A 26,128-nucleotide genomic window follows, 5' to 3' on the forward strand; every position below is an offset into this window, starting at 1 on the left:
ACATCATGCCGTATTGGAGGAAGTGCAATTTCGCATTGTTTAAGATTGCACTCAGTCTAGTTGTGGACAGTGTCAGATTCCAATCTGAGTAGCCTGTCTTCAGACACTTGTGCACAATCACGTATTAACCTCTGGTTCCATCTGAGTGGGCTTTCTTCAAACACTTCTGCACAATCGGTTACTAATCTTGGAAGAGAATTTGCTAATATTACATTCCAGTTCTCATATATGCAGCTGTCAGAATAGAAAATGACATGCACCTCTATTGTTCTGGAAAGGGTATCCATAGTACATGAGATAAAACTTGTTGTAACCAATTAACGTAGTCTCATTGAAGCAGCCACCCAATGAATTACTCCTTAGATTGCACATTTATGAACAGCCAATTTTGTTTTACTACTAACTGCCTTTGCTTGTAATTGTGAAGCCAGTTTTGTGGCCTGTAATTCCATTTTGTGGCATGAGCACAGCTTCCACTGGTTATCTTTATCATCTTCTTTTTGCAGTCTTACCTTCTTTTTCAATTCTGTGTGCTGCTTCCAGAAACCTTGAATCCAGTTCCCAAACCTGTAAATGCAACAAAAGATGCATTGCTGTTTGTTAGGTGCAGTAAGCTGAGATGAGATTCTCTGATAGTAAAGTTCTGCTCTGACTTACGGGTGAAACATTTTCAGCATTTCATTTTTCTTTGTAGAGCATGTAAAGGTGTAGTTTAGGTTGTCTAGTAGACGTAACAATTGGCTTCGAGGATGATTTCCTGGTGTAATGTCATGGCAGTTTTGGAAGGCTGTCCAAGACATCTTTCCTGCAGGTTTTCTCATGATTTTTATTCATTTGTCTTGACATTTCTGAATCAGCTGTCATCCCCTGTGGGCATAGTCCATATCAATTCAGGCACGCTAGGAAAAAATCTTACATTCATAGTCTCGGATGTTACTTAATTTAGCATATGTTAAAATGAAGGACTAAGTAAGAATACTTATTTTTTTGTTTTCTCTAAAAAAAATTCTGCTCTGAGATACAGCCCTCCAAAGACACTGCACATACCATTTGGAAGAAGCGAATTATGGAAAAAAATTTTAAATGCTGTGTCTCTGGAACAGTATATATATATATATATATATATATATATATATATATATATATATATGTCAGGATGAAGCTGAAGATTCAACCAAACAGCCCTCGTCAAGGCCAGACATACCAACAATTAAAGGGAACAGCCATGGGTACCAGGATGGCCCCCTCGTACGCCAACCTATTCATGGGTCACTTAGAGGAAGCCTTCTTGGTTACCCAGGCCTGCCAACCCAAAGTTTGGTACAGATTTATTGATGACATCTTCATGATCTGGACTCACAGTGAAGAAGAACTCCAGAATTTCCTCTCCAACCTCAACTCCTTTGGTTCCATCAGATTCACCTGGTCCTACTCCAAATCCCATGCCACTTTCCTTGACGTTGACCTCCACCTGTCCAATGGCCAGCTTCACACGTCTGTCCACATCAATCCCACCAACAAGCAACAGTACCTCCATTATGACAGCTGCCACCCATTCCACATCAAACGGTCCCTTCCCTACTGCCTAGGTCTTCGTGGCAAATGAATCTGCTCCAGTCCGGAATCCCTGAACCTTTACACCAACAACCGGACAACAGCTTTTGCATCCCGCAACTACCCTCCCGACCTGGTACAGAAGCAAATAACCAGAGCCACTTCCTCATCCTCTCAAACCCAGAAACTCCCACAGAAGAACCACAAAAGTGCCCCACTTGTGACAGGATTCTTTCCGGAACTGGATCAGACTCTGAATGTGGCTCTCCAGCAGGGATACGACTTCCTCAAATCCTGCCCTAAAATGAGATCCATCCTTCATGAAATCCTCCCCACTCCACCAAGAGTGTCTTTCCGCCGTCCACCTAACCTTCGTAACCTCTTAGTTCATCCCTATGAAATCCCCAAACCTTCTTCCCTACCCTCTGGCTCCTATCCTTGTAACCGCCCCCCGTGTAAAGCCTGTCCCATGCACCCTCCCACCACTACCTACTCCAGTCCTGTAACCCGGAAGGTGTACACGATCAAAGGCAGAGCCATGTGTGATAGCACCCACGTGATTTACCAACTGACCTGCCTACACTGTGACACATTCTATGTGGGAATGACCAGCAACAAACTGTCCATTCGCATGAATGGACACAGGCAGACAGTGTTTGTTGGTAATGAGGATCACCCTGTGGCTAAACATGCCTTGGTGCACGTCCAGCACATCTTGGCACAGTGTTACACCGTCCGGGTTATCTGGATACTTCCCACTAACACCAACCTATCTGAACTCCGGAGATGGGAACTTGCTCTTCAATATATCCTCTCTTCCCGTTATCCACCAGGCCTCAATCTCCGCTAATTTCAAGTTGCCGCCACTCATACCTCGCCTGTCATTCAACAACATCTTTGCCTCTGCACTTCCGCCTCGGCTGACATCTCTGCCCAAACTCTTTGCCTTTTAATATGTCTGCTTGTGTCTGTATATGTGTGGATGGATATGTGTGTGTGTGTGTGTGTGTGTGTGTGTGTGTGGTTCGTAGACGTTGTTATCGTCGTCGCCGACGAATGCTTGTCTACAAAACACTTGTAAATGTGGACGGTACTCTTGGTGCTTCCGCATCTTCCTCGAAGGGAAAAAAGAACGAAGTACGGGGAGTAGGTAAAACTGCTCAATTTGTTCTTTTAAACGGTCCTACATTGTTTTGTGGGGCGAGGTTTAATTTTTCTCTAATGAAAACTTCATCTTCTTCGAGTTTGGGTAATGGATGGATAACTGTTGCTTTCGTTGCCTGTAACAGTGCAGGGAGAGCTGGTTTGGAATCCTTTGAGACCCGTGAAATTTTGGCCTACCGTACTATACCTATATCAGAGATTATTATCTCTGGTGAGGGTTCCTACATTATGCCACATGGGAGTGTATACCCATCCTTTTTTCCCCCTAAGGTAAGTCTTTCCGCTCCCGGGATTGGAATGACTCCTTACCCTCTCCTTTAAAACCCACATCCTTTCCTTCCCTCTTTCCTGATGAAGCCACCATGGGTTGCGAAAGCTTGAATTTTGTGTTTGTGTCTATCAGCATACCAACGCTTTCGTTTGGTAAGTTACACCATCTTTGTATGTATATATATATATAATTGGAAAGATACTTGCTTTATGGTTACAAAGAAATCCTCCATTTTGACTTATCTGTCAAAGTTCTTTTACTATAGCATTCTGAACTTTTTTATACTTTATGGATTTTTTTTCTTCAAAAATGCTAATTCATAAAATTTTGGTTTTTTCTGTTAATTAGTTCCAAAAGTATAGTTCTACATTCCCTGAAAAGGAGAGCTTCCACTTTTAGGTTGAACAGGTTTTATAAACAATTGAAATTTTTGCCATACACAAAACCTGTTTTATTACCACATAATCATATAACACGCTCATAAAAAATCAAAACCTAGCCTTACTTAACTTAATTTTAGTTTTGAAAGATGAGTAAGAGACTCAGTTTTCAAGTATTTTAAATGGTTCTAAAATGCATGTGAAGGGTCCAAACACTCAAAGGTTTCAATTTATACATCTGTACATTCTGTTTTGCATTTAAATTAGCCAGTCAATGAACTTAAAATGTGTTCCACTACTTCAGTATCTTCCTTTGATATAGAGTGATGCCTTCCTGTTAAACCAATAGGAACTGGAGCACTTAAAATCTTCAAAACATTGTGAACAGGAACTGAGCACTGATTGCATTGTTGCTGTCCTTCAGCTGGAAACCCATATCCAGCAGCTGGTCCATGTGGTAGCATAATGTTCACTAAAATTTTGTTTAACTCATAACTGGTGTCTATAACCTCTGCAATCCACCAGTCACAGTCATAAACACACACCACAAACATCCCCCTTCTCAGGTTGTGAATCTGAATATTATCCTGCTGTTTCTGAGGTGTTGGCTGAACGAACGAAATGTCTTCTTTCTTGCTTTTTAAAGTGCGTGCAGTTTGAGCTCGCCCATCATTTTGAGTTCCAAAATGTGTCTTCTGAATTCCTTTCATAGGAGTAATTTGTTTCGACCATTCTTCTTTTTCCTGCTTGCAGGCCCCCGTGGGCCGGGAGGTAAGAATAGGCCCGAGGTATTCCTGCCTGTCGTAAGAGGTGACTAAAAGGAGTCTCACACCTTTTTGCCTTTATGTGATGGTCCCCTGCAGGCCTTGACCTGCATTTTTCTAAATTTTCCCGAAGAGCAAGCCAATTGGGGAAGGGGTGCCTTACATGGTGCATCGGGTCCATTGTGCATTGAGATCTTTAGCCCCCATTCTCGTCGTGGCATTGCAGTCCTACGCATCCTCCATCTCTTGAACGAGGAAACCTACCTGGGTGCATTTCCCTCCTCCCACTATGCAATGTCATTTTCTATGCTGACGAGGACCATGGAATTCTTTGCACCTCATATTCAGCGCGGTAGCCAGTCTGTTGTGGTGGGGCCGTCATGTACCCTGTTGGCTGTAGCCTGCTGACAACACAGGGATTGCTTTGCCTTTGCGTGCACCATTAACTCCCCACGTGTGCCATGAAGTAGATGCCCATCTCCCTGGGGCATCGGGACTCCCGGCAATGGCCATCCTGCCAGGTGGCCCTTGCTGAGGCTGGGTGGTGCCCATGGGGAGGGCCCCTTATCGGAGTGGGTGGCATCAGGGCGGATGACACGCCATGAAACATAGTACGTCGTCTCTTGCTGGTAGCCCACTGCCAGCAGTCTCTAAACAGGCAAAGTCTAACTTCAATGCTAAGAAACGTGACCCCAAATTGTTCCCCTCCCCCGCCACACCATGGGAGGAATGCCAGGCTAAGGATGGCAGTGAAGCTTATTCATCCCGGTACCTCGTATGTACGAGAGTTTATGGGGAATCTTTCATGTCCATGAAGCCTCAGTTTTTTGTGGAGAATTTGGAGGACAAGTTTGGGAAAGTGGAGGGCTTGTTCAAAATGCGCTCTGGTTCAATCTTGATTAAAACAGCATCCTCTGCCCAGTCAGGAGCATTTTCCCGGGAATGCGGTCCCCTGACCTCCGCGGCTATAAGGGATACTACAGGAACTGTAGCGACTGTAATCAAGTGTCATTTGGTGTTTGCGTTTATCCTGCTGCCCAAGAAACTTCTGATGATGAACTGGTCCCATGTGCATTGTTATCGGTTGCTTCTGGAATCCGTGAAATGACTTTATTGGTACAGAAAGGAAAAATGCCTGCTTTTCTGAAACCAGATATTACATTTGATTTGGACATGATAGCTATATTTTCAAAGTTTTTTTCAGCAACCTAGGAAATTTGGATTCTGGCACCACTCCTGTATTCTTCCTTTTTCAATCATCTAGCACATTTCTCCAAGCAAGTTTTAAAGGTCTAAAAAAAAGGCCACATAAAGTGGCTGACACAGATGAGTAGAATTAGGTGGTTGAATCACAGATTTAATGACCTGTTCCTGGTGCACTTTAATCACATTATTTGACAGATGACTCGAGAGATTGTCACCTACAATCACTTTAGGTCCCTCTAATTGCCAGGCATAAGGCAAGACAATTTGAACAAACCATGATTCAAACATTGCTAGGTCAAACCAACCACTTTGATTCCTATTATAACCTGAACCAGTTATGCCCCCTTCGGTCCAAGCATAGTAGAGGTGTTTTGCCCTATAAATTATGTATGGCGGGAGGATTGAGCCGTCGGCAGCTGCTCCTATCATCACACTGTTACTTGACTTAGAACTAGCCAGTGTCCTTTCAGGATGTCTTGTGCCTCAGTTCACTATTACTTTCACTTGTCCAAGATTGTGACAAAAGTTTGTCCTGTCATAGTTTATAATGTTGGAGGGAGGGACACCACTCAAGGTCACTTCAAGGTTTTTAAAATAATCAGTCACTGTTTCTCGGGTAACTCCTGCCTTTGCCTCTTAATATTTTCACTTACTCTTACCATTAGTTCTTTATTGCTTTTCAGAAAATATTACCCAACTCATGTCCAGTTCGAATGTCACTAAGTCTTTTTTCAATCCTCCTGCTCGATTGGGATATGCCTGTACAATGTACCTAATATCATTATTCCTCAAAGGAAACCCCAATTTTCACACAACACAATAATCTTTTCCTCACTGTTGGTTAATGCTGGTTGGCCGCCTATTTTGTATTTGTACCTTTCCTTGGGTTTGTCATTTAATGTGATATACAGGACTGCCTATTGCTCTGAAGCTTTCCCGATGCTTAATTTTCCTGATGTGTTTAGAAGAAATTCTGGTTTATAGTTAGATTTCTGTGTTGGTCCTAGAACCTTTTGGTATACTCACATGATCGGATTCACCCTACAAAAACCTAATTTTGTAATTAGGCCTGCTTAGTGACTAAGCAGTATTAGCAATGAACAAAAAAACGAAACTGTGTCAGTGAAGACATTCATATGCAAGCAATAGTATTGCAGCTTACCAGTTACACTTTAGAAATAGCACGCACCAGCAGAAGTTTTCGCACTGTTGTGTTGGCTACAAAAGAATTATACACCTACTGACAATGCGATTTGCTGGTTGCACGCACTCCAACATGCCATTGTTGTAATAGGTCAGTCAAGGATTCACAACAATGATCAGCTGCAATGTAATTGTTAAAATGCTGTGCTAAGTTATCCAAACGTGGAAGAACCTGTAAATGATCGGATTGACACCACCTGATCAGATTCATCTCATTTCACAGTACATAATTAAGTTTGTACAGAACCCTGAGACTGAGAGTCCTATTGTCCCTTGTCCAATTTTTTCTGTGTGTTCGATTTGCGTGTTATTTCTCAGCTTAATTTTATTTGAAAAGATTTAAAAATTAGTAATGGCAGGTGTGTCGATAGTCATTAATGCTAAAGGACAAAAGAATTGAAAATGAACAAAAATTCATTTACGGTATTGTTTCTTCAACAGTAATGTAATTTGAATGTCTTGTCTTAAAAACAATAATTTTGTAATTAATAGTTTTGTTGCATTTCTTGATTTATTAATATTTTGTGCATCCTTTTTTTCAGCAAGCAAATGGCTACACTGTATTCCTGCAGATGCTGCCAATACTCCTTCTCATTGTTCTTTCTATGATGAGTAGTTTTTTCATATCGGACCCTATTTACAGTCTACATGCAAATTCGTAAGTAATGAATTTTCAAGACATATTCAATATGTTAAATTCCAAAGGTTAGCACTGTATATCATTACGGAATGTTTTGTAAACACACACACACACACACACACACACACACACACACACACACACACACACACACACACACACACACAATTGCTGAAAATGGTTTTACTATAGTATGGGTAGCCAGATAACTTGTGTGGAAGTTGAGAGAGAGAGAGAGAGAGAGAGAGAGAGGCGGGGGGGGGGGGGGGGGCAAAAATAGAGCTATGAGGGCGGGGCACAGGTTGTGTTTGGGTAGCTCAGTTGGTAGTACATTTGCCTGTTAATGGCAGATCCCAGGTTAGAGTCCCACTCCAGTGCACAAATTTAATGTGCCAGAAAGGTTCATTGGCACAAATTCTGCTTCAGAGTGAATATTGATTTAGAAATGTTATTGTAATGCTGTAAATGACTTATCATGGATGTTTGCTTAAAACGGCAAGCAGTGATAAAATCCCTTATTGTGGGCAACCCATCTGATTGGGTTGCAATAAAGCTGGTTTGGGAATCTTGAGGCTTTTCTATCCAAGATAGAAATATTGTCCATACAGTGCAATAGTTCCCAACAATACCTCCTCAGTGACACGAGTTTCGACAATTTCCAGAGAACAATGAATTATGTTCTTTGTTGTTCACAGGTAAAGTAAGTATTTTGTCAGTTGCTGAAAGTGTGCACTTTGTACAAGAGTTTTTGCACTACAGATATCTTGAGTTTAGACATTAAGCAATAAAAACTGCAAAACTTGATAACTGCCAGTATTGTAAGTTTGTTTGAGTTTGAAGTTTTTACTGTACTTTTTGACATTGACAAAATGTTGGTTGTTCATGTTTGCACTCGAAACAGACCTGTTTCTTGTGCTAAAATTGTTCTCTATAAATATTTCTTTTCATTTATATTTATTTTCACAATTCTTGATGTATTTTTTCTTCAGTTTGAAAAAAAAGTTTGTGATGCTGGACACAAAACAATAGTGTGGCCACAAAGAACAAGAGTTTGTGTGTCCACAAAGTAAACAACAAACATAGATAGAGTACAATAAGCAGTAGAACGCAATCTGAGGACAGACACCTACTGCACTGTCCTTACACACAGGAGAGCTCTGGTGGATGATGCAGTAGGTACCGTGCCATGTGCACAAGTCGCTGGCAGTCCCTGGTGGTGAAACAAGGCCTAATGTTGGAGGCGTTGTGCTACTTTTCCGGTCAATGAAATGAAAGGATTCAACAACAAAGCCAAGGTTTTGTGGCCAATAATGAGGTGGAACTTAGTCACATAAAAGAATACATGAAACTTTTTGAGAATGTAGACGGTGGCAAGCTTTTCTTTTCCAACTTGGGAGTAATAGAGTTGAGCATTTTCTGATGCGTAAGCTATTGGATGTTTGGAACCATCCTGATAGCAATGTGCAAGAATGGCCCTGAGGCTATACTGAGAGGTATCTGTAGCCAAGACCATGTGGTGGCTAGGATGGAAGGTAGCCAAATAAGTGGAACAGAATTTACATTTAAAATGACAAATGTATGCTTGCAGGTCTGCATCCACCAGAAAGGAACATCCTTGTAGAGCAATCTGTGAAGAGGATGGGCTAATGTGGCTCCACCTGAAATGAATTTGTGGTGGTAGGAAATTTTACCTAAAAATGGAGTTTTTTGACACTGGAAGGGTGAGACAGAGTTTTGACAGTGGTGGCATGATTATGTAAAGGCTTTACACCATTTTTACCGTAAAACCTCAGACTCCAAATACACGATGGATGGTTGGAAAAAGTGTGACTTGACCAAGTTGCACTTCAACCCTGCAGTATGTAAGACCGTGAACAAGGAGCATAAGTTGCTTCAATGCATTTCCATTGATGAACCCGTCGTGATGATGTCAACAAAATAGTTGATACAGCCCAGAAATTGTGTCAGTGGCTAAACTGGACTTTGAAAAAACTTGGACTGTGTAAAAATCGGGACTTTGTACGGGTGCTGATGACCGCACAGTTGAGCGCCCCATAACCCAAATATCATCATCAGCCCAGGACGGACAGTGTCAGTTGTTCCAGAAAACGCTGAAATATTGCAGGGGTGCTAGCCAGACCAAATGGTGGGTGCTGATATTGGTATAATCTGAAAGGTGTGTTAATCACAAGGAGCCTTTTTGAATCCTCACCCAATGGAACCATCCAATTTTTGAGACACTCTGGCCCCTACCAAGTTTGGCCAGTGACTCATCCTGACAGAGCAAAGGGTAGATGTCAATGATAGACTGAGTGTTAACAGAAATTTTAGTTGCTGCAGATGCAAAGCTTACCATTCTGATCTTTAGCAGTCACGAGGGACAATAAACCACTCACTGGATGTAATAAGCTGTATCATCCCCAACTATGTCAGCTTGTCCAATTCTGATTTCACTTGATTGTGCAAAGACACTGGAATAAGGTGTGTAAAAAGTGCTGTTGCGCTGTAGGTTTAATTAGTGGCACAACTTAACCTGTTGAAAAGAGATGAGAACTATGTACACAGACCTGATCGGAAATAAGGTGCACTGTATCTGCAGTGGGAAAACCAAAAGGACTAGAAGCATACAGACCAAATAAATAGTCAGCCTCAGCATCATCCACTACCAGAAAAGTCAAGAAATGAACCACAGATTTGTACACAGTGGATGCCGTAAATTGCCCCAAAACTGGGATATGCTGCTTGTTGGTACAAAAAACGTTGTGTAACTGGAGACGTGCTGGAGATCCCAAGTCCGCATAAGTTTGTTAGTTCAGCAATGTTACACCTACACCTGTGTAGTCTGAGCACATTGCCTATCACTTGCACTTCAATAAACAGTTTGTTATTATTTGTCAGCTCTGGAGACAGATTTAACATGCATGTGTCTGTCTGCAGGAGAGGGCTGGAAATGACACAGACACTGTATGTCTTTTTTTTCCTACAGTTGTTGCAAGTTGCCCAGCACTTGGGTCCCTATCATGTTTCACAAAACAGTATGAGCCAGATGGGAGAGCTGAGCACATGTCATGTCCAGTGCAGCATGGAGGCTGTGTTCGTAAGCTGCCATGTTGTCCTACCCTGAGAACTGATGCCTGACTACTAGCAAGAGGAGCCACTGTGGTGACGTCACACCAGGCCTCAAATTGATCACCAGCAGCACAAGATATCTCGAAAGATTGAGGAGTATTTGACACTTCAGCCAAAGATGGATTCTCACACTTCAATGCATGTTGATGCACCTCCTTATCATGAGCCAACTGAACGGTGTCATGGACCATAGTATCAGTGTAGGAATCATGATGAGCATCAGTGACAAACTGACATTTGCGACTGGGACCATGGCAAAGCCCGGTAGGACTTGTGGTGCTGTTTATAACAATGATTGAACATGACACATACTGCAGTGGGACACATTGCGTATGGTGATAATTGGACAACAATTCACACATTTCATCAAGCACAGGTTCCTGGAGTTTGGGTAACTGGTACAACAACTAGTAAATCCGAGGGGAAATCCAGTAAAGGATCAAAGCATAACCCATGTTAACATTAGTGACACCAAAATAGAGGAAGTATTGCCAAAGCCTTTCCTCATAAGTCTCTCAGGCTTTGACCACGATGTCATAAACGGGAAAAGGTGGCAGGTACACTGACAGCATAGAAGACTGCGTAATCAGTGTGGCCAACAAATTTATAATAAAACTGTAAGAGCTTGCTGCTGCTTGTTGAGAGATTTGAGCACTGCCTCCATGGACATAACTAGTGGAACAGCCAAATAGATCAAGCACGTGGAAGTGAACGAACAATAGTGCAGTCACAAAGGCCAAGAGTTTATTTACCCACATTCAAGTAAACAACAAACATAAACAGTGCAATAAGCAATAGAACACATCTGAAGATGGGGAGCTGCCGCACTGTCCTTCTTTAGAAGAGAGCTGTGGTAGATGACACGGTGGATGCCATGCTTTGTGCACAAGTCATGGTTTCCCTCTAGTGGCTGGCCCAAGCAGATGGTGTTGGCGGAGTACTTGAGTGTAGTGCTCCAAACGCTTTGTGCCACACCCCATATCCAGGTATGATGTACAGGGTTATAGCCGTTGGTGTAAAGTGAGGTGTTGCTTGTTGGCTCAAAAACTTGGGTTTTCATCCTCAGTCCCTACGAGGACTATTATTGGTATGTAATTTGCACTACAGATCTAACAGACTATTCATGTCAGAAATAAAGCTACATTGTGATTTGAAATCTGTGTTAAACTGTATGCCCAATTCCTTTTTCCTCCTTTAGTTAAAATTATCCAAATGTTTTAGTTCACCTTCCACAAGACAAAAGTGTACAACCCATGACCCTGTCTATCTAATACAAAACTTTGGTTCCAAACCAACAATTGTGCTGGTTATATATGCGGTAATATACTGTTGCGAGAGGAGTATAATGCTAGTCATTTCAGGGTATGATGAAATGTAGTTTCAGGGTGTAATGGAGGGTTGTCGAAACCTTGGCGGGTATATATTTCAGCTTTCTCACTTAGGATGCTGTTGTATAAAGAGGAGAGTGCTTTTTGTGCTGATTAGTTGGGTTAGTTGGTGTGATTGGTGTATTAGGAGTTTGGGAATTATGTCATAGGTGAGCTATTTGTTGTCAGAGGTGAGCTATTTGTAAACAAGATTGTGGGTTAAGTAGTGTATGTCTGTGAAGGCATGCTCAATCCCCAACCTCCCACACTCCTAATACTCAAACCTCACCAGCCAACTGCAAAGGTTCTCCCATTCACTACAACATACAATCCCCTGTACGCACTTCATTTTTCTTTAAAGTTGTTGACTGATTCAGGGAATTGAGGCACAGATAGTTCAGAGAAGTGTGATTCAAATCCTTGTATGGCTATTCTGACTTAGGTTTTCTATGGTCTTCCTAAAAGATGTTTGCCAATTAGAGTGCCTTAATGAGGTCAAAACTAAATTCTGATTGTATTGTGGGAAATGGCAAAGCACCTCAGACTGCGCGGCTCCTAAAGTATGTAAATTTCATTAAAGCCCAATAGTTAGTCACAGAAATAAATTTTAATGTCTTACAGAACTGTCTCACAAACCATATGTGAAATGTCACAAATAATTCGACATCCTGACTGCATTTTGGAGCCTTGCAAACTATTTAAGTATTGGCTTACAACCAAATTCTATCAGCAAAACAACAAAAAAATTATTATAAATCACAGGTTGAGATTCTCAGACTACTACTTGTGAAACGTTAAGAGGTGAAACTGACATGGCTGACTCCCATCCAAAAATCCATCACCTGACAAGAATTGGGCCCCACTGAGTGATAAACTGTGGGAGATCAAGAGCTTGGCAAAGCTTGGCTTTAAATACCCTCACACTGCACTAAACTCCAGTGAACCACCAAAATTTGCAGAAATTGGCCACTATTTAAATTTATTATGATTTTAGCTATTGTTAACGTGATCAGAGGAGCCAGTCATTTTTTGACCTCACGAGTTGGTCTGAGTGGTTCTTAATGACTCAGGAAAATATTTATTTTACAGACACATGCTCATTACTTTAAATGAAAGAAATGTTACTAAACAAATATAACTAAATATTCTCTCCTTATATTTATTGCTGTTATGGGCACTGGTCAATGGGTTCTCAAAAATTAAATATATTTTTCCGTATTTAAATGACGCGCATCTTAATTGATGACTGAATGAATAATTGCTCAATTAACTACAAAATACATTTTAAGTTTGAAAATATGATATGCTGGGGAGAAGATTACTCAGGGGTGCATTTTTAATTCTGCCTTTGATGGGATAGGTGATGCTCATGACCGAACTGGGGCATGTGCTGGTGGGACGATGTATGGAACAGGTCTTGCATCTGTCTATTACAGTGATATGAGCCATGAGGCAAGGGTTGGGAGCAGGGGTTGTGTAGGGATGGCTGAGGATATTGTGTAGGTTTGATGGGTGGCAGAATACCAATGTGGGAGGGGTGGGAAGGATAGTGGGTAGGACATTCTTCATTTTAGGGCACAATGAGAAGTAGTCTAAACCCTGGTGGAGAATGTAATTGAGTTGCTCCAGGCCTGGATGGTACTGAGTCACAAGTGAAATTCTCCTCTGTGGACGGATGTCGGGACTTTGGGAGGTGGTTGGTGACTGGGGAGATGAGGCATGGGAGATCTGTTTTTATACAAGGTCAGGAGGGTAATTACGGTCTTTGAAGGCCTCAGTGAGACCCTTGGTATATTTCATGAGGGACCACTGCTCACTACAGATGAGGCAGCCATTGGTGGTAGGCTGTATGGAAGAGACTTCTTGGTATTGAGTGGGTGGCTTCCGTCGAAGCGGAGGTATTGCTGGTGGTTGGTAGGTGTGTTATGGAAACAGCGGAGGTCAACATCGAGGAAGGTGGCTTGTTGGGTTGAGTAGGGCCAGGTGAAGCAATTTGGGGGGAGGGGGGGAGGCAGAACCACTCTAAAATTGCATCACTATAATAGCCCCACTAACACTTCAATGCTTGTTCATGATATTTTGGCAGAATAAAGACTGATACGTTGCCTTAGTCACTGTATTCACTGGATGTGGCCCCTGTGTTCTGAAAAGAACCATGAAGGGACATAGTTTTACCACTAACGATAAGATAAAAATAGAATTGCTGAAGGGTCTGAACACCATAACAAAAAGTGAGTTCCAAAAGTGCTTCCAACATTGGAAAAAGCACTGGTACAAGTGTATTGTTTCTGATGGGGATTACTTTCAAGGGGACTAAGGTCATGTTCTTCAATAAATGAAGATTCTTTAAGAAAAACAAAAAAATCCAGTCATTTTTTGATCACAACTTGTAAAATAGAACAAAAATAAAATTCTCAGTATAACTTCTTTGTAAAATTGTAGAACGCTTTTTGATTTACTTTAACTCCATTGTACATAGATTTACATTTATTTAATTCTTTTAACAATGTGCAAACAAATCATTTTTCACTTCCAATACCATATTTGTGGCCTGATTAATATTACGCATGGTGCTCTGATTCACATACTGTTACTGTGCTGGACACTCATCGCACTTCTTATCTTGGCACACCAACTGAAATTTCCGAACTAGATTTAAGGAACACATCAATGCATTTAGGTACATACAATGCTCACAATAAACATGCCATAGCTACTCACATCAGCAACACAGGACATGCTTTTGACAACATAGATGATAACCTAATAATGCTGTATAAACTAAACAAAGGTCACAGAATGAATCTCTTTGAAGAACTGGAAATTTTTATTCACAAAAGAAAACACGGGCAGAGCATACTCATTGACTAAACTGAAACAGACAGAGTGAATTTTTTTGGGAGCTTCTAAAGTGTACTGGATGGTACACTATAAATTTTGTTAATCCATGCTGTAGTGATCTGAAAATGAACTCAATTCCCAAATCACCAAACTGATTACTTATCAAACAAATATGCTGAAATATGTATTTATAGGTTTCTATTTTAATAGTGATATGTTTAAGTGAAAAGCTTTTTTAAGATTTAAAAATTTATGTACACATTATTTTTTTTATTCACAGTGTAAGCTGGTTATACTTCATGACCTGCAAAACACTGTATTTCTACATGTGCACAATCTCTAACCTGTGTGTGTAATTGCCTATTAGCTTACATAGTATGTCCAGTTCAAATGACACACTAGAGCACTGAAAGTGTTTTTTGATGGTCAATATAGTAAATATTTAAGTAATTTCAAATCTCATTGGAAAGTTGGTTTTTCCATCCTGCAATAAAAGCTCATATTATGTTCAAATTCACTGTAAAAATGTAGGACATTGCTTGCTGTCCCATGGTGTAAAAATGTCAAAAAGAAGTAGAAGAGAAATGTTTTGAGAAATTCTTAGAGAGATCCAGTATGACAAATTGCATAAACAACACATAGGCTTAATGGTTCATATATAAGATAGGCCTACATGGTGGGAAGACAGAAAAGGGGTAAAATGTTCACCAATTAGTGAACATTTTGGTTTTCAATAATAAAATATGGAACAAATGCTTAACAACAGGTGTATGATATTTCTTTGCAGAAGAGACACTGTTTCCAACAAATTCAAAAATTCTAATGTGAAAAATATAAAATCCATTCCCTTGAATAGACTGGTTAATGCTGGGCATGTGCACAAATAGTTTGATCTGATGATAGTGATTAGAGCGAGATTTTTCTTGCTGGTTTTCCACAAGAAATAAAGAATCTGACAAGAGAAGGTAGATGATAAATTTTGCCTATATATGTAGCAATATTGACTTTTTGGAAGATGCTCATTTGATTATCAGATCTAAGAAAAAAACTTAATTTGTTATGGAGACATGAATGGTGAAGTGTTTAAAACTAGTTTAGTGATGACAATGCCAAAACTGGAGTCCTCCAGCATTATAGTTATGAACAATCCTTCATATTGTAGTGTCAGTATTGAATCCAGACAATTAATAGTTTCTACTCCAACAGGTGAGTGGCACTTAAAATTACAAATTTTGTTTTCCATTCCAGTGTAGAGCCTCATTTGACATGATTTTTTGTAGCTCTCACATGCTTCACTCTTGAATCTGACTGTACTAAGCATCAATGCTACATAGACTGCCATCTAGGGAAGCCTGTGTTAGCTTGGTATTGAACTGTTGTATGGAGAGAGATGTTGTAATTATTATATTCAAGTTAATAGAAGTGGAATGACTAGTTCTTCATGTACAGCCCTTGCAGGGGAAGAGATCATAGAGCTTTTAGAGGAATCTCTGAAGTGAAAATGAGACTGACCTTGATTTTGATGATGACAGTGATTAATTTGTAAACAACTTGAGTAAAAATCATTCTGTAAGTAGTGAAAATGTTCATGTTTCTTTTGATTCAGCAGAAGATTCACGCCCGAAACAAATAGGTATACCACGATAAAAGTACAGAAAATGACACCACTTTCACAGTGTGACACACAGTGGGACTGGGGAAATGCTGCCACAAAAGAAAAGAAATGCTTCAATGGTGTGCTACAGAATATGGCATTATTAAAGTATAAAACCCACAGGACTATTTGTCAAGAGAATAATTACAATCACCTGCTTTCTTTTCAGGCAGTTACGGTCATAGACACTTTATGTGAACTTTCTGGGCACTTCGTGTTTCTAATCCAAATCCAGAGAGTGCTACACATGTCAGCACTCATATTTGGTCACATCTTCAGCAAAGTGAAAAATGTGTTGGATTACTTGTCTGACAAATTTCTCTAAAATTGTAGAGGATACGAGTGGTTAACTGCTGATGAATCTACAGCATTGTTCAAGGATCGTGGGTCGCTCAGAATGCACAATCCGCAAAAACCAACAAAATGAGGACAGAATTTATGTAATTTCAGATTCATTAAATGGTCATATTTGGGTTTTGATACCCTATTTTGTTATAACAACAGAGTCAGTGACTCATTCAGACTTGAATTTATCTGAGAATAGTTCATCCATTGTAGAAATGCAACAGAACAGTCAGAGTATTATTTTTACACAGACCATTTTTATACAAACACACATTGAACAATTCAGGCCAATTCCAAGAACCTCCCAGCTGCAATTAGAAAGGATTTCTGCATCTAAAGCAGCATGAAATAAAATGCTTCTGCAATAACAAAATGACATTTCAGCCATTGCAGCATAAATGAATTGTTCTCTTGCTTTCCACAAAAGTAAATAGCCCAGTGTCATTTATAGAAAGGGGAAACGGGAAGGAAAGGGAAGAAATAATGAAATCAAATGTGAATATTGATTATACTTTGAAAATGGGCAGAGTTCATTGATCTGGCCATTCTATTTATGGTTACAATTATTGAAAATTCTCATGTGGCGGTGAAAACTGCACTTTATGTTATTGGAGGTTACACTTGTAAACTGCTATTTGGCTGTCTCACAAAGTTTTCTATGAAAGTGTTAAGAGACTTGGTTCGTGAAGAAAGAAGACGAGGATGTTGTTCAACTTCTGATGACAAGGAATACTTAAATGGAAGATTGCGAATTATCAAGAGACTTCTGGGGAACAAGAATAAAGGTTGCGCAGTGTGTTTGGGCTGAAAAAAAAGAAAGGTGGCGGGTATGAAACTGTGTATTACTGTGAAACATGCACACGAAATACAGTTCTCCACCCTGAAGAGTTTTTCAGAAAATCACGTGATGAAAGGTTTTGTACTGTAATGCTTATGCACTTATATTTGAAGCAAAGTACACTTTTTGTTTCAGTTTATTCACTAATTGTAGGACAGTGGCTCCATTGTTTCCCAAAGAGTGCGCTTGCTGCCCAGGCAGCGGTGTTTTATTTGAGCACACAGAGAAGCTCTGTGTGTGCATTACAGAGTGCAAAAGGTTAGAATCCTGGAGGAAGCAAGACATTATAATATTTTAGATAGAAAAGGAAGCCATTGTTGATCACTATACAATTAAGCTTGATTACCTTAAACAATTTCAAGTGCCTGTTGTACATAAATGCATTGTTGATGAAATAGCAAAAGCTTAAGGTATCGTAATCATTAGGTTACTGCCATATCACTGCGACTTGAAGCTTACATAGTTTATTTGTAGTCAAATACAATATTGTATTGTATTGTTAGAGACAAGTGACTTCCAAGCTATCACGTGTACTCAAATTAACATCTAAAGCTCTGTTGTCTGTCGATACCAAACACTCTTGGTTTCTGGGTAATACCTTGTGAAGTATTCTATCGAGCAGTATTGTTTGTATTGGAGTTTTATCATATATTAATTCTTCGTATACCCACACTCAGATAGACTGGAGGATGCGAGCTGTTACAGTGTTTTTATTTCAGTATGAATGAGTCCTCCAGCTGTTTTTAAATACAGCTGAAGGATTCTTTCACATGCAAATAAAAGCAAGGTATATTACTTGATCATTTTTGCAAATTGCACTAAATGGCATTCGAAGTTGAATTGTTTGCCCATTGGTAGTTGTTTGTAAAAACAACATATATGTGGAATACAATGTGGTTTTTTTTTTTTTTTTTTCAGCTGCTAGTATGTATTTAAGCTGCAGCAAAGTATTCTTCTGATGCAGAGCACAGTGGCTATTGAACAGGGCAGTGCAGTTACCAGTTAAATGGACCAGTAAGACTATGTACAGGGTGGTCCAAAAGTTCGGAAACACCCTGATAAAATCCAAATGGAGTAGCAAACAAGGAAACAGAGTCCCTACACATGAGGAACGGGAAGGGGGAAGCTTTGTAGGGTATGCCACCAACATGGCGGCCATCTTGAAAGCCGCCATCTTGGATTCAACTCCAAAATTTCAAATGGGAATGTGCTCATGTGACATACCAAACAGATAGAGAATTTCACCAGAAAAACAATGCCGTTGTTATTTTAAACATAGCTTTATTCATTCTCGGGTTATAGCCAATTACTTGCGGCAGCAGTGGGACGCTCGGCAGCGTGAGTATTACGTACTGAGAAGTCATAAAATGGAATCTGAAACGGTGCAAAGTGACTATCCCATGCCTGATATGTTACATGTGTTTAACTGTTCGGTATCATTCACTCGTGCTGACGTTTTAATCAACGGTTATCTGAGTTTATTGGATGAAGTGTTTCCCTTGTTGTTAACGGAGGACGGGACATTTCCAGAATTCTTCCATCATGTTGAGCCCCACCACATTATGGGCACAATGTGCGAGCGTACCTGGATGTGCAGTTCCCTCAAAAGTAGATTGGTCACAGGGAGTGGCTTTCACATTCACCAGATTTGACTCCGTTGGATTTTTATCTTTGGGGTCATGTCAAAGCAATGGTCTATTCTGTGAAAATACGGGATTTGCATCATCTAAAGCAGCACATTGTTTATGCGTGTGGTCAAATTCAGCCAGATGTGTTGGTCAAATTTCATCAGGACTGGGTTCGGAAGATAGCATTAACAAGCCAACATAATGGACAACATATCGAGCAATTTCTATGACTGTTGATGATCTATCGGGAATGTGTAACTTCGGTGTAATGTCTCTTCGGCACATAACACACATGCTGCAGAGCGTCCCACCGCTGCCACATGTAACTGGCTATAACCTGAGAATGAATAACGCTATGTCTAAAATAACAACGGCATTGTTTTTCTGGTGAAATTCTCTATCTGTTTGATATGTCACATGACCATATTCCCATTTGAAATTTTGGAGTTGAATCCAAGATGGCGGCTTTCAAGATGGCCGCCATGTTGGTGGAATAGCCTATAAAGTTTCCCCCATCCTGTTCCTCGAGTGTAGGGACTCTGCTTCCTTGTTTGCTACTCCATTTGAATTTTATGAGGGTGTTTCCGGACTTTTGGACCACCCTGTAGGTGTTGTGAGGCTGCATCAACAAACCCTTATCATACATGACTGAACTCGACAAGCCATTGTTTACATTCTATGGGAAAAATAATTTAGTGATGTACCAACAAACATGAAGGGGAATAGAAAAGTGTTGACTTCTTTGTTAAACTGAAGGTGAACATAGTATAGTGAGATTTAATGCATTCATACTGTGATCAGCCAGCTTGAATTATCTTTCTTATCACAACCGGGTAACTGTCAAGTTATAGCGTGCATGAGAGTGCGCGTGCACACACACACACACACACACACACACACACACACACACACACACACACACACACACAGTATTTGTCAGTTATTATCTAGTTAGTAAGATGAACCACTTTTGTATCTTAGGAAAAACTGGCTGTCATGTACCTTTCAGATGAAATAAATTTGGTTTCCATTGTGCTGGGTCACTAGCTTTATCCATGACTTTAGCTGGATACCTGAAAACATACCATATAGTCACACACTAAGAAAAAATCTGAAATCAAAGTGTTAAAAAATTGTCTCACAGGCCAAATTGGCACTTGACATATGCAACTGTGTTACGTGTTCCAGCAATACCAAAACAAAATTTGATTGATTTCAATGGTTTCTTCATATTGAAGTGGAAACATTTTCCTTGCTCTAATGCTGTGTTCTTCCCAATCCTGATATTTGGCTGTTAAGATATGTTTAAATGGGATATTAAAAATTGCATATTGCTGACAATATAGCCTAGCAAAGCTGCCTGTCAGCATTGCCACCCATACAAATTACAGACACCTGCATGGCAACGTTACGAGCCACTGTTGCCCAACAATATTTGTGACAATATGTTTGCGGGCTAGAAGTTTTCCATGGGCCACACTATGGCCAAGGAATGGACCAAAATGAGCGAGTCAGAGGTAGTGTGGCTCTCCTGCATTTGAATTCGACAAGGCAAAAGAATAAAAAGAGAAATCTGGCTTAGCAGATGCATTCTTTTTCAAGTAAGTGAACTGCTTCCGAAACTTCAACTCAGGAACTGTTGCTGAACACATACCATTTCAGGAATGCTGAAACATGATCTTGAAAATGTTATTTAAAAGCAATTCATCCAATAACTGGTAGGAACAATGCAAATATGGAGAACTATGTACCAATTAAAAGCAGACTGTTGATCACCTTCAGGCTGCCTGGTGATCCATACAGTAGCATTTAAAGTGTAGCCCTTCATCTCATAGATATGCCTCTTTGTACCAGACATTCACAATGCATTGGTGGAAGAACTCAATTAATCGTTAAATTAATTTTAAATAACAATCACATGGTTACGTTAATATTTTATTGTGAATCACCCTTGTGATATAACTATGAATTTCAGAAAAGCATTACATTTACAATCATAGTTGTGGGACATATAAAGTAATGTATGTAAAAAGTATAAAAGTAAAAAAATAAAAAAGGAATTACTGGTAGGCGAGCTGCTGCCCATGAACTTGGAAACACACATGGTGGAGCTTCATAAGTGCTTAGAAGTCTTAAAACAACCTATGTAGAATAAAATCAGGTCTCACTATTCCAGATCTTCTACTATGACAGTAGCACTGAGGTTGTCCATTTTCACATTTTGGTATTTATGTATTATTTTCTGTATTTTATAGCTCTGGATGTAGACTTAGGTTTCACGTTTATGGATTAAATGTTATCTTATTTGCTGACTTGCACATTCCTTTAAACATCAGACAAATAGCTTCTTATCTCTGTAAGCATTCTGTCTATCAAATTGAAGCGAAATAATGTTTCAGTGCTCAGATTTATGCGACTTTTGACTGCAGTGCAGTTGGTTGGAGAAGGAGGACACAAGGCTGAGTGTGAGAGGGAAGCATCTATAGACAAGGACAGAAATGAATATCGCATGGCAATGCAAAACGGAAAATGGAAAGATCAAATCTTCTAAGTCACACGTCACACATTTGTCAGGAGGATCAAAAAGCGATGTATCTCTTTTTGTAAAAAACTTATTTCTATCCAAAAAATGAGAAAATAGTCAAATACCACAGAATTATGCTTCTCTCCTCATCACTGCATTGAGAAAAATTAGAAAGTCAGTAATATATTAATAATGTTCTAGGTGCCATACCAGGAATCTGAGTCATGCAGTTATCTTTAATGAAGTAGTGTGTGAGAGACACTCCATAAATATGCTGTCAGATCATTATAAGGGGTCAAAGTGGTGCAAGTTTTAGCAGCTTACTTTAAATATTGAGAAATATAAAATTGTGCACAAAATGAAAAAAATGTAGTATCCTGTGGCTGTAACATCACTGAGTCACAGTTGGAATCGGCCAATTCGTACAAATACCGGGCTATAACAGCTTGTAGGGGTATGAAATGAAATAATCACACAGTCTCAGTCATGGGTAAAGTAGGGGGTACACTTCAGTTTATTGATAAAATACTGTGGAAATGCAGTCAGTTGACAAAGTTGATTGTTTACAAATCACTTATTGTATCCATCATAGGATACTGCCCAAATGAGTGGGACCTGTATCAAATAGTACTAATTGGATATTGAATGTGTACGGAGAAAGGCAGCATGAATGTACATGTTTGTTTGATCCATGGGAGAGTCACAGTGATATAAATTATCCTGAGAAAGTGTACTTACAAAGTTTCAAGAAACGGCTTTGAATGATGACTCTAGGAATATACTTACGATACCATCGCTCCCGTAGGGATAGGAGGGATAAGATTAGATTCATTACAACGTGCATAGGGACACTTAAACCGTCATGCTTCCTGATCTTCACATGTCAGTGGAATGGGACAACCCTCTGCCATGCACTTCACGGTGGTTTGCAAAGTATAGATCTCTATGTAGACACTAACAGCCAATAATATAGTTTTTGCTCCAAGTGCCATTAACCCTGAGACATTACATTTCTTTGTGTTATCACAATTACAGAAATACAGCAGTAATATTTTAATTGGTAGAACTGTACTAAAAAAAATAGCCTACCTTGTAAATTTTTTAGAAAGGGGGACTAAAATAAAACTCAGTGTAAAAATCCTCTCAGTATTGGCTTCTGTTTATTATACAACTCTATTCTGGGAGCGCCCATTGGAAAGTTCACTGTGGAACTCCGTGCTGTTGAGGTAGAAATGGCTATATTATCAACAGCTCTTTCTGTTTTGCAACTGTTAAACAGGTTCGGTCTTTTAGACAAAGTAGAGCATAGCACATGTCAGCTGTGGTCTTCCCTCTTTTGAATACATTGACATTTTTCCATTCTTCTATTTCAAAGGAAGAATTTTTCATAGCTGCTTAGGATGGATGAGTTTGAGACCCTTTGATCAGTAGTACAGGGTGATTCAAAAAGAATACCACAACTTTAAAAATGTGTATTTAATGAAAGAAACATAATATAACCTTCTGTTATACATCATTACAAAGAGTATTTAAAAAGGTTTTTTTTTTTTTCACTCAAAAACAAGTTCAGAGATGTTCAATATGGCCCCCTCCAGACACACGAGCAATATCAACCCGATACTCCAACTCGTTCCACACTCTCTGTAGCATATCAGGCGTAACAGTTTGGATAGCTGCTGTTATTTCCCGTTTCAAATCATCAATGGTGCTGGGAGAGGTGGCCGAAACACCATATCCTTAGCATACCCCCAATAAGAAAAAATCGCAGGGGGTAAGATCAGGGCTTCTTGGAGGCCAGTGATGAAGTGCTCTGTCACGGGCTGCCTGGCGGCCGATCCATCGCCTCGGGTAGTTGAGGTTCAGGTAGTTATGGACAGATAAGTCCCAATGTGGTGGCGCTCCATCCTGCTGAAATATGAATTGTTGTGCTACTTGTTCGAGCTGAGGGAACAGCCAATACTCTAACATCTCCAGATACTGTAGTCCAGTTGCAGTAGCACCTTCGAAGAAAAAGGGACCAAAAACTTTATTGGCTGAAATGGCACAGAAAACGTTCACCTTAGGTGAGTCACGTTCATACTGAGTTGTTTTCCGCAGATTCTCAGTGCCCCATATACAGACATTGTGACGGTTGACTTTCCCGTTAGTGTGGAAAGTTGCTTCATCACTAAACACAATCTTTGAAACGAAAGATTCATCTGTTTCCATTTGAGCAAGGATAAAATCACAGAAATCGATTCTTTTAATCTCATCAGCTGCAGACAGTGCTTGAACCAATTTCAGACGATAAGGTTTCATAACTAACCTTTTTCGTAGGACTCTCCATACAGTTGATTGTGGAATTTGCAGCTCTCTGCTAGCTCTGCGAGTCGATTTTCCTGGGCTGCGAACAAATGCTTGCTGGATGCGTGCTACATTTTCATCACTCGTTCTCGGCCGTCCAGAACTTTTCTCTTTGCACAAACACCCATTCTCTGTAAACTGTTTATACCAACGTTTAATACACCACCTATCAGGAGGTTTAACACCATACTTCGTTCGAAATGCACGCTGAACAACTGTCGTTGATTCACTTCTGCCGTACTCAATAACACAAAAAGCTTTCTGTTGAGCGGTCGCCATCTTGGCATCAACTGACGCTGACGCCTAGTCAACAGCGCCTCAAGCGAACAAATGTACAACTAAATGAAACTTTATAGCTCCCTTAATTCGCCGACAGATAGTGCTTAGCTCTGCCTTTTCTTGTTGCAGAGTTTTAAATTCCTAAAGTTGTGGTATTCTTTTTGAATCGCCCTGTATTTTGGGGGGTCTTACAGTTGTGCATTGACAACAATATTTCAGCTGCATCTTTTAAGTCAAAGACGTCAGTTGTAGGCGTTGGATTTACAAGGAGTAGGTTTATTGCTTTAGCTTTCACAACATTTTTGAGACACGCATTTTGTCTGTGCACTTCCGTAACTTTTTTACTATTTTTGGAAACCAAATTATCTCATTCCATTCCAAAGATGTTTCATTGATACAAACAAAAGCTTGTGTGCGCTCTGCTTACCACCAAACTGTGCATCAACTAAATGGAGTAGATCTTGACTCATGGCACTTAAAGTTCCAGAGGGAATTATGGCTTGGCACAAAGGGCGTGTGTCATCTAGTAATGAGTGTTTGAAAAACACTGAAAACGTGTTTTGTGGTGGTTTTTTTTTTTTTTTTTTTTTTTTTTTTTTTTTTTTTTTTTTTTTTTTTTTGGGGGGGGGGGGGGAGACAAGAAGAAGGCTCTCAGAACATCAACTGCCTGCAAAAGCCTTATCCATCAGAAATAATGGCTGGCCATACCACAGTATTCTCTTATATTGTAACCACACTGTAGCCACGTTGATGCCAACACTACTGTTGCCCCACATTGCCGTAAAATATGGCCTGTATAAAAGCACCTTTAATCTCCTCCAAGGTAGTAGAATATAGGTTAAGGATAAACAAAACTCAGTCCTATCTTACACCAGTTGTAACATACTGTTCTCTCATTACATTACATTTTTATTAGTGACGTTGTTTTTTGTTATATTTTGTGTTGTTATTTGTCCATACTTTCTTTGTTTCTCCCAAAACACTGAACATCATAATCCATCTTTCACTGTGGGAGATTTCTTTTAAATCCACAGATATTATTAAGGCATCCTGAATTTTCTTTTCCTTCCTCCTATTGCCAAGTGCAAAATATTGTCTACTGTTTTACTGTTACCTTTCCTGTAACTGAAGTTATTTTAACCCAGCGTATTTTTAATCTTATTCTTCTAAAAGTTATGCCTTTTATCAGTTTACAATGTTGAAATAACAGCCTGACCATTTGGTAGTTTTAACATATGCATGCTTATTTTTCTTTAATACTTTGCTTGTCTGGTAATCTGATGGGAAGTACCTCGTTTTGTAGATTTTGTTCATGCTAGATCAAGAAACAAAGCCATTTATATTTAAGAATCACACAAGCATAATGAAAAATTAGAAAATCAACCAACTTCATTGGTACTGATCCTTTGTGTGATTCCCAGATTGATAATGGCTGCACGGTATATGGATCTGCTGGTTATTGTATGTATAAAAGTACTGGATGCACTCCATCATGACAGAATTAGACAGGTCAGATACATTTTAAAGTCCTGTTACCAGAATCAAAATTGAACCCAGGAGGAGGAGGAGGAGCAGGAGGAGGAGGAGATCAGTAAATTTACCTAGTGGAGAACGTGATTATCAAAGATGCTATTCTCCTGCTTCAAAATCAGTAGCTATGCAGAATGTTGCTACAAGCCTTGACATAATTGGAATCAAAGAAAATAAGTACTACTGGCATACATAGCAGTTATGAAATATTATCTGGAGTGATGAACTGTGGTACATTGTGCCATGTACTTGCAAGATGTCATCTTATCGTTCAGTCACGAATAAATGGGGGGTACCGAACGAGGTGGTGCAGTGGTTAGCACACTGGACTCTCATTCTGGCGGAAGACGTTTCAAACCAGTGTCTGGCCATCCTGATTTAGGTTTTCCGGGATTTCCCTAAATCCCTTTGAAAGGGCATGGCCGACTTCCTTCCCCATCCTTCCCTAATCCGATGGGACCGATAACC

At 39.8% G+C, this 26,128-nt stretch overlaps 1 protein-coding gene across 1 annotated transcript in view; it reads left to right on the top strand.

Annotated features, from left to right (window-relative positions):
• The window catches only part of LOC124709078 (dnaJ homolog subfamily B member 12), a 128,115-nt gene that overhangs the window by 72,605 nt on the left and 29,382 nt on the right, over positions 1-26,128 (top strand). The window contains exon 7 of the mRNA XM_047240729.1: positions 7,085-7,200. Within this exon, the coding sequence (XP_047096685.1) occupies positions 7,085-7,200 (116 nt within the window). The remainder of the gene's footprint in view (positions 1-7,084; positions 7,201-26,128) is intronic.

Source organism: Schistocerca piceifrons, chromosome 1 (assembly GCF_021461385.2).
Source record: "Schistocerca piceifrons isolate TAMUIC-IGC-003096 chromosome 1, iqSchPice1.1, whole genome shotgun sequence".
NCBI classification, from domain to species: Eukaryota; Metazoa; Arthropoda; class Insecta; order Orthoptera; family Acrididae; genus Schistocerca; species Schistocerca piceifrons.